At 47.4% G+C, this 13,999-nt stretch overlaps 1 protein-coding gene across 1 annotated transcript in view; it reads left to right on the forward strand.

The window, feature by feature from the left end:
• The window catches only part of NCKAP1L (NCK associated protein 1 like), an 88,306-nt gene that overhangs the window by 52,557 nt on the left and 21,750 nt on the right, over positions 1 to 13,999 (forward strand). The window contains exons 24-26 of the mRNA XM_063119255.1: positions 1,464 to 1,557; positions 2,771 to 2,853; positions 3,064 to 3,144. Coding sequence (XP_062975325.1) covers positions 1,464 to 1,557; positions 2,771 to 2,853; positions 3,064 to 3,144 — 258 coding nt within the window. The remainder of the gene's footprint in view (positions 1 to 1,463; positions 1,558 to 2,770; positions 2,854 to 3,063; positions 3,145 to 13,999) is intronic.

Below are 13,999 nucleotides of genomic sequence, written 5' to 3' on the forward strand. Positions count from 1 at the left end.
GCCACGTGCGCCCCGAAAGATAAGCGGTTTTTTAAAAAAATTAAGCCTCTGTCCCCTCTTTCACCGCCCTCCCTCTCCCTCCCCCTCGTCGCGTTGTGCCAGCTCTCCCTCCCCTAGAAAAGCCCTCACTTGTCCTAATCAGGAAGCAAAGACCATGGTCACGAGACATGACTTTGAAAGACGGCATTGAATACAACGAAAGGTTGGGGCACATTGTTAGTTTTAAAACGATTTTAACAGAAAGTGGAACGGTTTTAAAAGTCAGAAGAAACGTAACAACAACAGCATCACGTGACTGCTGACGTCATCTCTGCCAACTTGTTACATTTCATCTAGACAAGTGTAGACGGGCCCCTGGACAGCCACAAACCCAGTGCAAGTACTGATGGAAATGCTGTCCCGCTGTGCAGTGTGGTGAGGTGGCATGCTACGCCCTTTTGGTGGAACCCTTAAGACTCTCTCTCCAACTTTGCTGAATAAACCAGGTTGGCAAAGCCAAGGGAGGGGAGGGGAGGGGGTTTGTCTAGCAACCATGCACCTTCTCATCCCAGTCTCCAGGCTACCTTTGAGTCTGGGAGAAGCTCAGAAGGCCCTTCTTTTCAGCCTATCATTTTCTCATAACAGCTCTTCAAGCCACGCCCATTTCCTCTTCCGCCGCCACCCCGCCACTTCCATACTTGTGAGAGGATCTTGCTTGTTTTGAGTGGGCCTTTTATACCCCCAAGCAGGCCATAGTCTCTTCTCTTGGCTGGGGAGTATTTGGAGATTCAGCCCGGTAGTACCAGGCTCCCTCCTGCTGGGAAGGCATAGCTGCTGCTCACTCTTTGGTTGCCCACTTGAAACAGCTCCCAACTCCTTCACCCTCTTCTGCCAGCATATACCCCCCTACCTTGCCTCCCAGAGCCTCAGGGCTTTTTTACACAAGGCATTTATCATGCATTCATGATTTCCTACTCACAGTTGTTTACAAGTTGTTTAGATGATGTCATGACCCTCAAGTTTCACTTCTGTGACTAACCAGCACTTTTGACAAATTTTTTTAAGAGCATAGAAAAGGTGGCAAAGGAACTCCTTTTTTCACTTGTGTACTTACACTATTCCACTATACCACAGTGCCACCTAGAGGTTATGTAGTGGGAAAGCAAGTAAGGAAACACTCCTCATGTTCTGTGACAAAACAGGAAGTAGATGCAGTGGATTAACAGCCTTGTGTAGAAAAGCCCTTGGTGTGGTGGTGGGTACCCCTTGACCTCACACATCCAGGCTATACACAGCTTCAGGAACAGTGTTGGTTTTGGGCTGTCCTGTTAAGACGTCATCATTTTCCTAGTCTCTGCATGTTTTTATAGTGTGGTTTAAGTTTTATACTTTAGGTTGTACTTTGTGGTTTAATTTTTTTGTGAATGGCTATTGGGCGGTGTAGAAATGCAATAAATAAATAAATAATCGATTTTTCCTCCTAGAAACTAGTGACTGAGAATATGGATGTACTTGTTCAGATTCGCTCTAACTACTCTCAACCGGAGCAGATGGCAGCTCTACTGCCCCGTTTAACAGGTAAGGATTCTGCACAGCCCTGTTCTTCCATTTTCTGCCCCAGAAACAATGGAATAGTGGTTAAGTAGGACTAAATCTGGAGTGAGGGAGCGCTTGGCTCATCATGTTTGAAGCAATGGTTGAAATAAGACTTTGCTGCTTGGGAGCAGCAATGTCCTTTTAACCTACTGCAAATATGCAAAGGTGTTCAGGAGGACAGGTTTGAATATGTGGGCGAACTGTTCAGTAAACCCTCCAGAAGAGTCGCATTAAATAAAATAAAGATAGGTATGCTGATCCATGAGTTTTAAAAAATAAATCCAAAATCCAGGGAGGAAAGTTCTAAATCTACAGTTAGGCAAATACCTTTAGTAGGACTAACCAAAATGCCACATCAGTGGTCTAAGAGGCATGGGCATGGAGAAAGAAACAGATTTTTTTTTAAAAAAAATTAGGCAAGTCTTGTGGGCATGAAATCTGTAGTATAGACTCAAAATGTTAATTACTGGCAGATTTCAACGCATGTATCTGCCTGGACAGTAAGATCTTCAGAGGCTCTTCTCCAGGTAGCTATTAAGGAGAGGGCCTTTTAGTGGTGGCACCCCAGTTGTGGAATGCCCACCCCAAAGAGGCTCGCCTGGTGCCTACATTGTGGTCTTTTCAGCACGGAGTGAAGAGCTTTTTTCTTTCCCAAAGCCAAGAGAATTTTGTTTTAAATGTATTATTGTGTTTTCAGATCTTTACACTACTTGCTGGCTTTTGCTCTGTGTTTTTTTTAACTCTCGTTTTATTCTGTTTTAAACTTTTAAAGGTTTTATATTTTATCGTGTTGCATTTTGGGGTTTTAACTCTTCATGAACTGGTCAGCGAGCTTTGGCTATTGGGAGGTACAGATGTAGCCAGTAAGTAAATAAATAACAGATAATAGCTAAGATTCCCGGACAAAGAAGCAATGAAAGACCTCTATTTCTGAAAAAGTAATGGTTGGCTGTAACTCAGATCTGTTTCTTGCTCTGGCTGCAATACACAGGTTCTAGAAGAGGTACCACCATAAGGGATCCTGTTGTTGCAGTGCCTAAGAACCCAAATAATGCTAACTGCGTTGCCCATCCTGAGTGGAGTTTCTGTCTAAAGTGGTTAGATTATGATGCTATATATAAAGGAAGCTCTGTATAAAGGTCTGTTGTGGCTCCTAAAAAATCAGGTCCAATCAACATGTGCTCTTCCCATCCAGCCACAGAAAATGTCCTGAAGAGGATGACCATCATTGGGGAGATTCTGTGGTTCCGGTCCATGGCACAGGAGGGCCTTCTAGAGGTGAGTCTTTGCGCATCTGTGCATGCGTATGCACCCTGCGCAATTGTGTTCGTTCCTATTGCTTGGGTTTATTTTTGGTGATGCTGGATGGAAACACATAAGAGTGACAGAGGACTAATGGGAAAGTCAGTTGTCCTTACGTTGCAGCTGGCATGAAGAACAAACTCTTCCCTTCCCTTCCTTCACTTCTTGCATTCTGACTCTTGACAGGTCTTCACCAATCACTGCCCTTTCCTGATGGGTCCCATCGACTGCCTGAAGGAATTTGTCAACCCTGAGATGGACATAAAGGTATGTTTTCAATACCCTTTTTCTCTTCCTGGTAGGATAAATGCCAGGAGGGGAGTCTATTATGTAACTTAGCTTCTGCTAGGTGAGTCAGTTCTCCTATGCATCTTCCAAAGACTGCCGTGACAGTAGCGTTGGGTCTTTGAACCCTCAGCATGTTGGGTAGAATTGTTTGGGGGCGGTAGAGTATTTATTGTGCAGCGGCCGTCTAGCAGCTGTGCTGGGACTCTGTGTTGTACTAATGTAGGAATCCTGCAAGGGGCGACTTCCGTGGCCAATTATTGCCAGTCAATTCATTGCTCGGTTAAATCTGCATAAATTTACATACGAAATAGCTAGGGCGGTGCACGATTCGGCCACAGCCTCGGAATTCCAAGGCCTGAATCATTCACAGCCCTAGAGAAAGCAAAGCGTCCTTCAGAACATAAGGGAAATCCTGCTGGATCGCTATGCAGCCTGTTGCCTTTGGTTAATGGGTTTCAGCCTGGGCCTGAAGGCTGAAGTTTTAGGAGTCATGCTGTGCCATCATTCCAGCTCCTTAAACTCTGCACGGCTGGACGGTTTACATCAGCACAGAGCGGGAGTGAACAGAGTACACAGGCGTGCATCTCTGCCTTGTCCACCTGAGGCTCATCTCCACCCCACTCCCAGGGAAGAGGGGCCGTGCCTCTTTCCTGTTCCAGTTCTCTCCCGGCTGCTAAAGCGATGGGGCGTCTTTCTGTTGGGCAACTCTCTCGTCTCCCTCGGTGCTGCTTATCCATCCGACATACCAGGGCTTATCCCGCTCAGAGCTGGCCGATGCTGCCGTGGCAATGACGCGGTGTCCTTGAGAATCTCCGGAGCCTTTCATCTCGCTCTGTGACGTGCCGATGCAGATCTCGCCCGCCTGCAGAGCACCCGTTGTGCGGGTCTCAGCTTTGGGTCAAACGAGTAAATTGGTTCTGCTTTGAAGTCCGGCTGGCAGAACCGTCAGAGAAAGCGGCCCCTCAAAGGGTAGCCGGTATCCTTCCTCCTGTTTGATTTTGCGAGCAATTGAGTTTACAGCAATTGTGGGGTGGTGAGTGGGTTGTCGTAAGGATTAGTGAGATAATGTATGTGAAGTGCTTTGAAAGCTCTCTGAAGGGTTATATAAAAGTGTCAGATACAGTAATAACAACAACAATAATCAGAAAGCTAGGAGTTCTTTGTCACTTGAAAGAATGTGTCCTCCCACATCGGCAACCAATTATCCTATTAGAAGATATTACTTCTGTTGCGTTCACCCCACTCCTCTGAGTGGGGAGAAGTTGCAGGGGTGCAGCACTTGAAAGGAGGTCACGGAAGACTTACGGCATTTCGTAACATGCAAGTTGAGCACAGGCGGAGGAGACGTGGCTTAAACACTCCCGAGTCTAGTGCTCCCACATCAGATCTGTAGTGAGATAGTCCACGGTGTTTACAGAGCCCAGCTCTCTGGTTTAGTTTGCACGACATGACAACTTACCAGGGGAGATCACCCACGGTGGGTTCTTGTGTCATCCGAACCCAGTGCCGATTCCGCAGGGTGGCTTATTTTTCATGAGAAGCCATGGTTTGTTGTTGGGTTGTTCAAGAGGCTTGTTTTCAGGATGGCTTGTTGAGGTGACCGAACCTGGCAGGGCAGCTTCATCATTGGTGGTTGGGAAGGGCTGGTGAGCCTCCCCACCCCCCAATTCTGCACTGCGGTAACCAAAATTCTTGGCCCATATTCTGCAAATAGAACAAACATATATCACCTAAGTGAGTTTGAATATATATGCATCTATATATAGCACATCTGTCTATGTTGACGCTCCATCTTTAGTCATAATTAACTAAGGCCAGGCTGAGTATTTGCGTTGAATTCTTAAATTCGAACACTATTCAGCCTACCCTAAACAGACGAAACAAGAAATTGTAGAGAGCGGGATGTAATGTTTGGTTTTGCTACAGTGCGCAGTGCCGACTTAATTTGAAGATGCTTAGATTTCTTTCTTTTCCCCCTCCCAAATAGTGTTTGAATCTAAATTGCAAGACACACAGAACTATAGAATAAAGGATTGCACACTTGGGCTAAAAAGCCATGTAGTTGTTATGTGGAGGGTGGATGTGTATGTGCGGGGAATGGAAAATTAACGACATATTTTTAAACTATGATTGTACGTATGAATCATCAACTCGTGAACTTTCTGCCCTGGTTCCTTTTTCTACTTTGTGTCACAGATGGTGTACAAGCTGCCATGGCCAGGAATTACTCACGGAGGCATTGCTTTGCTTTTTGTCATTTAAGTTGCCCTACCTGTATCCCTTAATTCTGAACTTCATGGATTATTCACCCCTTTCCTCCATTGAAAAAAAATATATTATTCATTCTCAGGTTGTGCTGGTTCCTGCCTCTAGGGGCAGCTGTTCACTGCAGGATTTGGCTCCAGTGCTGTTCCTGTCCCTAAGCTAAGAATGTAGATGATGGGGGCTGATTAATTCCAAGGCGAGGTGGTTAGTGCTGTTCTCTACCTACCCACTTTCACCTCCCTGCTGCCTGAGACTTAATTACAATGATGATTAGGGTGAGGCCCCGTGGATAAATAGAGCAAAACCTTGATTTCCATTCCCAGCCAGTTGCAGCGGGGAAAAAGGTATTTGGATTTGGGCAAGCGAGGCGGTGAAACATCTCTCCTGAGCGGAATGACAATGGGGGCACAAATCAAACCCTTGTCAGGAGCCATCCAGAAGAAGGGAGGCAACCAGAAGGCTTGTGTGGACACCAGAATCATAATCAAATGTCCTCCTTAGGACCCAGTTACCGGAGGGGTTGGAAGGCCATTTTTACCCATGCCAGACCCTATTCTTGTCAAGGGGGCGGGGCGGGGGGAATGGAGGTGGGGTTGGTGGGATGGCCACCTAGCAATTGTCCACCCTAAGCATTCAAGGTCCATTTCCCCTAACAGAACCTTGGTGTTTACAAAGGCTCCAGGTGAGCTGTCAGGTTCATAGGAATGTAGGACCTTTGGTCCATCTAGCCCAGTATTATAGACACTGACTGGCAGCAGTGGCTCTCCAGGGTTTCAGGCCTCTCTCCCAGCAGGCATTTGCTGCAGCCAGAGAGTAGCGATGGGGCTGTCCAGAGCTGTCTGTTGTTCTCACCACGAGCCCCACAGCCAGAAGCAGCAGCTGCACAGCTCCTACAGGAGCCCAGCCAGATCTTGCATGATCCCACAGAAGCTTGGCCAGGTCCATTTTATTAGGGTGTGCACCCAGGGATACATATATATATTTTAAAGGCAAACATTTATTGAATGCTCAATCATGGGCGTTATTTTTATTCGTTTATTCATTAAACACCGTAGACCCTTATGCTGTGCTCTGCATTCAGCTTGCCTGACCACAGCTGCTCAAGCAGAGGCCGAGGGGGCCGAAGCTCCCAGAAGAGCAGTTCCTTTTCGTTCCTGCTGCCAGGAGCAAAGCTGCTCTCTTGAAGGCAGCGGTTCTTCAGCATGGTGGCAGAGCAGCTAGAGGCCCGTTCCCAGTGCATCTGGATCCCCCTCTGGATCCCTACTCAATGCCCCATCCCCAATTCAGCGCTTCTTGCTTGAGACATTAAGGTGTCCTGGGCACACCCCTTGCGCATGCCTACGGCCAGGTCTCGCAAGACCCAGGACAACGCTTGCTCTAGCTTCATGACCCATGGTGGCTAGAGGGAGGGCTGCAGCAGTCGTGGTACATCTTTATCTCTTGCTGCTTGTGCTGGCCCTGTGGTGTGTGTGTGTGTGTGTGTGTGTGTGTGTGTGTAGACTGAGGGAGTGATGGTGAATAGCTGCCTAGCAACCATGCATACTCCCCCCACACCTTTTACATGCACCCAGAGTGGCACGCTTGCTGCTGCCTTGGTCATCACTTCCATACCATTGCAAAAGCTTCCACCCACGTGGTTCCTCTAACTGTGCTTTCGCATGCCACCCAAACTATACCAGAGAGATCCTTTTAGAGGAACCAACTGGGCAGAATCCTTTACGTGGACTCCAGTCAGCAATGTGAGTAACTAAGGGGTGTGGAATGTGTGTAAGGGGTCTAACGGAATGCTATGGCAGGTGGGTGCATGCAGTGAGAGGAGCCTGAGGTTTCCTTGCCCAGAGCTCCATAATTCTTGGACGCAGACTGCAATCTGACATGCAGAGATTGAAGGGAGCCATTCCTTAACTGTGTACAAAAGTACCTAACCTTAATCAGTCCTTTGGTGGCCAGAGAGCAACAGAACACTCACCCGTGGGGGTTGCATAAACATCACACAGAGTCCTTGTTGTATCGAACTGAAGTTCTGGGTCTCTTTGACCCTCCGTGTTGTGCCTTTTCCCATGTGCACATGCCTGACAATCCAGAACCTTGCATCCACGCTGCTGGAGGGAGCAGTGTCATATCACCAAACCAAAACTATGTATCAGCAGCGGAAAGATCAAGCCAAGGGTATGAAAGGAGACAAGAGAGCCAGGATTGCATCTTGGAGAAATTAACTGTAAGATTGGTGGTGAAACCAAAGTGAAACAACAGCCTAATTTCTGGAGAAACACCAGGCTGCGTTTGGTGGAAAGCTTGCAGCAGAAGTGCAGTTCAGTCAGAAGCATTCCGGCATGTCCACTGTTGTAGCCAGTTGACACTGCTGGTCACTGAGACAGATTTGGGTTTGTTGTCTCACACCTCTGGATCATCCCATGTGAAGCAAGGATATGTTATCTAGGATGTGGAAAGGCAGTTCTCCAGAATTTGAAGATAATGCTAAGTCTCTGAATGTTCTCGTTGGTTGGGCTGTGGCTGGGCCATTTGCCATTTCTCCCTTGGAACCAAGGGGCTAATTTGACTGGTCTTATCCATTCGTGTCCCAACTGGATGATCAATTGTGCAAAGCTGGGATTTGGTCCTGCAGCAAGAATATTCATAGAATCATAGAATAGCAGAGTTGGAAGTGGCCTACAAGGCCATTGAGTCCAACTCCCTGCTCAATGCAGGAATCCACCCTAAAGCATCCCTGACAGATGCTTGTCCAGCTGCCTCTTGAATGCCTCTAGTATGGGAGAGCTCACTACCTCCCTAGGCAACTGATTCCATTGTCGTACTGCTCTAACAGTCAGGAAGTTTTTCCTGATGTCCAGCTGGAATCTGGCTTCCTTTAACTTGAGCCCATTATTCCGTGTCCTGCACTCTGGGAGGATCGAGAAGAGATCCTGGCCCTCCTTCTTGGATGCAGAACAATGACTAAGAGCGTCTCTACACACTGGAAAAAATCCCACAAGTTTACCAAGGCTTCCGTCCTATGCAGCCTTCCCATAATGATGACATGGTCTTTTACACCCAACCATGTGATTTTGAATTGAAAATTTCCCTTCCTGGAAAGGCTCCATTGAGTTGAATGAAACAGCACCCTCTGGTAGTGGAATTGTAGCGCAATGCCGAGTTTACACATTGGGAAATCCTGTGATTTCCAGATAATACCCCATTATCTCTAGTTTTTTTGCTTTGTTTTTTTAAAGCAAGATTCCCCAGGGATAGCGCAGGAGACATCCTGGATGTTGTTGATGTTGTGTAATGGACCTGCAAACTTCCATGCACTAAATTGCTTGTTTATAGATGCTCTAAGAATGGGGTGTACAGAAAGTAGATCTGGATCTACTGGTAGATTTCTGGGTGATTTGCAGTAGATCGGCAAGGGTTTCTGGCTTCCATTTTTTAAAACAATACTAGCAACAAAATGAGCTTCCCCTCCTCAAAATAAATTTCTGGGCTCAAAATTCTTAAATCCTTTCCCACCAGGCCCCAGTTGGTGGTTCTTGGAGTTCCAGCAAAAAACAAAGTGTAGATCTGCAAACCTGACGTGTTCCCCCTTCTAAGACATACCTTGTCACCCATGTGAGGATTAGGCAGGGCGAACATTTCCAGGGCCGCTATATTACGTGGGTGGGCAAAGCACCTAAGCCTGAGACAAGGCGCAATAGACTTTCCCTCACTTTCTCACTGTCACACCTGTGACAGAAGAGGATAGACAGGTGAAGGTGGTGAGAAGGCTGTTCTGACAGCAGCAGATCTGCAAGGCTGCCATGTAGGGAGTCTCCACAGATTCCAGGTTTCCTTGTGAGAGGGAGGACCAGGCCAGCTGTCTGGCAAGAACTGAGAATGGGAGAGTTAAGTCGATCAGTAACGGGAGACACAGAGATGGGTGGTTTGCAGCACTAGTGAAATACCCTGGGTGAGTGTGGGGGGAGTGCGGTCCCTCCCCTTGTTGTGATGGCCGTCTTAGCTACTGTTTTTAAAAGGCCACGTGGGGTATGATGGCTAAAGGGGGAATGGTGATTTGTGGATTTCATAAATGGCCTCCTTCTAATTCCAGAAGTGGTGGTATGAAAAGCTCCAGGTAAACAATGAACAGAGAGATAAAGTGATTCATACTTTGTGGTCCCCAAACACCCCAGACAGTATACAGCCATTATGTGACTAACCATGTCCCCCCACCCCATTCCCCAGTCCTGGCATGATCTAAAATGTGCCATGATCATATTTATGGAACGTGTCTTTTGACCTCAGGACAAACGTAACTGTTCTCTCACCCCTAAGTCATTGGCCTGTAGGAATTGCATGTGAGCGCATGCATATACGCAGGTGAGCCCCCGCACTCCCACAAAAACACACACAAACACAGGCATGCAAGGGCTTCAAGGCCATGGTGTAACTTCAGGCAGGCTCGCGCTCCAGGGACTTCCAATCTCAGAAATCAAATCATGCCTCTGTGTGTTTTGTGTCTAGTCTAGGGGGCTGCCGAGGTATCCAGTTTTTGCCCTCCCCACAATTTCCACCTTCCGTTACTTCCATTATCCAGTGTAAATTATTTCTCCTCTCCCGAGCCTGCACAGAATTCCATGACCCAATTAAAGCACAACATGCAAAGGAGCCTGATTTCTATGGCATGTTTTATGTTTTGCCGGCTGCTGGATTTGAAAGGGAGTTTTTTTGGAACTCGCTGTTCTACACCTGCTGACTTCTGCAACTGCCTAAATTTAGAATGCACTACTTGGCAACTATTAAGGTGCTTTAACTTAGGTGTGTGTGCACGTGTGTGTGTGTATTTATTTTACTCTTGGCAGCTCCACAGATCTATGGGTGTTGGCATCTGTGTTGCAGCCTCAGGCTTCCAGAAGGCTATTGATTCAGTGATCTTGCAGCCTCAAGAAGGTTAGCTGGCTGAGGTGCAAGGACCCGGCCCAATCAAGCCGACAGGAGCTAATGCCCTTGTTGTGTAGCTACATGTAGCCTGGCTCAGCCTCCCTGCGGCTCTGCTGCCACTGTCTTCTTTCAACTGCTTCGAGACATCACCTCTTCTCTGGGTATCTTTCAAAGCAGCATCTCTCCAGGGATGTGGGCAAAGCCGGCACTGTAGGCTTCTCTTTCCTTTGAAGAGTAAGCTGCGTCTAATCTTCCTTCCCTTCCTCTCCCCTCCCCGCAAGCTGTTCGTAAAGAAAGACCATTGGCGGCAGAGACTCAACTGTTGCACTAATGAAAAAGGCTGTGTCCCACAGAGATTTTAAAAGGTGTTTGTGCATCTCTTGGCTGATTCTTGTGTCGCAAAATGGTGTCACTAGGTGGTACTGTTGCGCACAGCCATCTGAGTTCCCCATCGGCATCCATGCGAACAAATGCTGGCCTTTGCGAGCGGTGCGGGGGTCGGTCCTATCATGAGGCAGAATGAGGCGACTGCCTCAGGTGGCAGATACTATGGGGCAGCATTGGCAGCTTCCCAGCTGCTCCTCATGAGTTCAACAGCTATTTCCCTGTTTTGGAGATCAGAGCTGTGTATGCCATGTATCCTAAGCTAGGGCCTTTTGCTGCCTCAGGTGTGGTGGAGGATGCTATCCCATCACCTGCACAGAAGTAAGATTCAACTCCCAGTCCTGTTAGCTTTTCTACATGAATTGGGGAGAGGGTGCCATCTTGTATGTTACCTCAAGCAGCAAAATGTCTTGGACCGGCCCTGGAGCAGGGGAATGGATTTTCCCTGGCAGGGCTGAACAGGTAAGCAGGGATGGGTAGCTTCCCCAAAGCTCACTTCGGATACAATTGGTGGTGAACTGAACTATTGCGAGGAAATTGGGGTGGGGTGGGGAAACTCATCAAAGGTTTGGCATGTTTTCCAAGTCAATGTAAGTCGAATTCAAACTTGCCGCCATTTTGGACATACGCGGGTTTGGGATTTATGGTACATGTGACATTAGGGGGCAGACAACCCAGTGCCCTCTAGATCTTTGGGATTCTGCCTGTCATCAGCCCCAGCCAGCATGATGGGAACAATGGGAGTTGTAGTCCAAAACATCTGGATGGCACCAATTTGCTCATCCCTGGCCTATATTACGCATTATATCATGCCCTCTGACTGTCTGCATTTGTGTGCTGTTTGTGTACAGATAGAAACACCAAGATGGAGCTGTGTTCCATTGCACCAGAGACAGACAGAGGAGCAACAGTGTTGTGCGAGTGGGTGTTTCCTTATTTCATCCCTTGCTATGACCAGAGGCATATTTCCAGATAGAAAAGGGGAAATTGGCAGTTCAGGCCAAGCGGCTCAGAAAACTTTGACACCTACTGCACATGCACAAGGTCAGGACATGTGCAAATACAGATAGCCGAAGGATGCGTAGCTGTGCATATGTGAGGGACCAATGCTGTAATGACCTAATTTGTGATTCCCAGGCAAGAGATGGACCATGTCTTTCTTTTCACAATCCTGATTTTGTGGTCCCAGGACAAAACATGGTTAAACAGTCTCAGCAGGCCTGTAGGATCACCTTGCCTTCTATTTGCTTCCAAGAAGATGAAGTGGGAGTGGAGGGTTGTGGGGAGGAACACCCTAAATTCACTTGTTTTGAAGCTTCAGCGGCGAACATGCCTTTCACTCCACGCTCTAATCTCGCTTTAGCTGGAGAAGATAGAATGTGCAGCAACAGCCAGGAATTTAGAGTTGGAAAAATATTTAGACGTAAGTCGCAGTGTTTAGCCGCAAGGGTGATTAATTGGCACAGGTTGCCCAAGGAGGGGGGCGGATTCTCCATCATTCACAGCCTCTCGAATCAAGACAGCATGTGTGCGTTTCAGAAAGATGCTTCAGCTAGCGCATGAGAGTGGGCTTGAGGCAGCAGTAGCTGGTCCCTTCTGCTTTTAACAGCTATAAATGTTTTAAAACTTTCTCCAGCCCCCAACTGCCTTCTGTGCCAGCTTCCATGAATTCTGCAGAAGGCTTTCATGTTCAGTTAATTCTTCTTCTCTTCTCTCCCTTCCTGGAAGTAATCGAAAACACAATTCCAGTTCATCTACTTACTGGGCCAGCAGTCCTATTCATGTGATGATAAAGCAGAGGTTGGCCCCAGAGCGACATCAGATGGTGGAAGAGCTGTACTGACGTCGCTACGATTGAAAAAGCCAGGGTAAATCCCCAACTTTTTCAATCCGCAGCTACACAAATGGCTGCAAAGCTGCGCTTGCGTCGTCTAACTGACCCAGCGCAGATCTGCAGCCACCGTGGGGCTTTCCCCACATATAGACAGCCCCCTGTTTATATATATATATATATATATATATAGAGAGAGAGAGAGAGAGAGAGAGAGAGAGAGAGAGAGAGAGAATGTTTTTAAATTTTAAACTATAAAAAACTATTTTTTTTAGAATTTTTAAAATCTATAAAAATTTATAAACTGAATGTGCTACTAAGTATTCATTTGGTTTTTTGGAATGCTGTATCGTGTGCATTGCATCACTGGCATACAGTGTATCAAAACCAAGGGTCCGAGCCTCTGGTTAGTTATCCATCTCCTGCCTCCTGTGATTTGAGTGTCCGTTCCCCCAACTTGCCTAGCGATTGTCTTCATCTCTGTTGTCAAGGAGCAAGAACATGAGGGAGGCTTCTGGCTGCTGCCTCGTTCCAGAGAAGGGTGAATAGCTGTCGAAAAGATCCTGGCAGGGCAGGAAGGGGGTGCTGATGTGCCTGTTTTCTTGGCATCTTTCTCAGCTAGATTTGTAGGTGAGCGCATTTGCCTGGTTGTGAGAGGGGTCTATACAATGTGGCTTTGTAGCCGATTCCGTCAAAATGCCACAGCATCACTGCTGCAAAGCGGAGCCGCTAAATAGCGATGGCAGGAGGGGGGCACAGGGTGTCCAGCTGGACAACTGCAGCGCTGGTGGCCAATCGGCTCATCAAGCCCACCCCCTGCCCTGCGTTTCCGTGCTTACCTGGATGGGGGGGGCGGGAAATCACAATTGGGCTTGGATCCGCCCCCAGCGGCACCCACTGGGTTTAACTCAAACCAAAGCCACTACCAGCAGACGGAGAAACAGTGTGGTGACTTCAGAGCATCAAGGAAAAAAAATCATGGTAAAACCACACCGTGAAAAAGTGCAGTTTGGGGGCTAAAAACCCGACATGGCTGCGAGTTGGTGGCTGCGTCATATAAACAACGCAGCACCACTGTGCAGCCGTGATGCAGGAAACAGACCATATAGACTGTCTGACTTAGGGCTGTGATCCTCTCTACTACACTAGAGTTTATGGGCTGCCAGTGGGCGATTATCATATCTACTAGGGCTTCTCGCAGCTGCTGCATGAAGCCTCTGCTTCTCCTGCTGCTGATGTCCTTCCCCTTCCCCTAATACTTGTGAAACTACTTCATTTCAGCTGCCGCCTTATCTTATAATACTGCATATATGCATACATATGCACACCACCTTTTGGGCATGTGAACCACCCAGAGAACTAAACACAAAATGAGTGGATGAATGAATGAATAGATAGATAGATAGATAGATAGATAGATAGATAGATAGATAGATAGAT

Source organism: Elgaria multicarinata, chromosome 3, assembly GCF_023053635.1.
Source record: "Elgaria multicarinata webbii isolate HBS135686 ecotype San Diego chromosome 3, rElgMul1.1.pri, whole genome shotgun sequence".
NCBI classification, from domain to species: domain Eukaryota; kingdom Metazoa; phylum Chordata; class Lepidosauria; order Squamata; family Anguidae; genus Elgaria; species Elgaria multicarinata.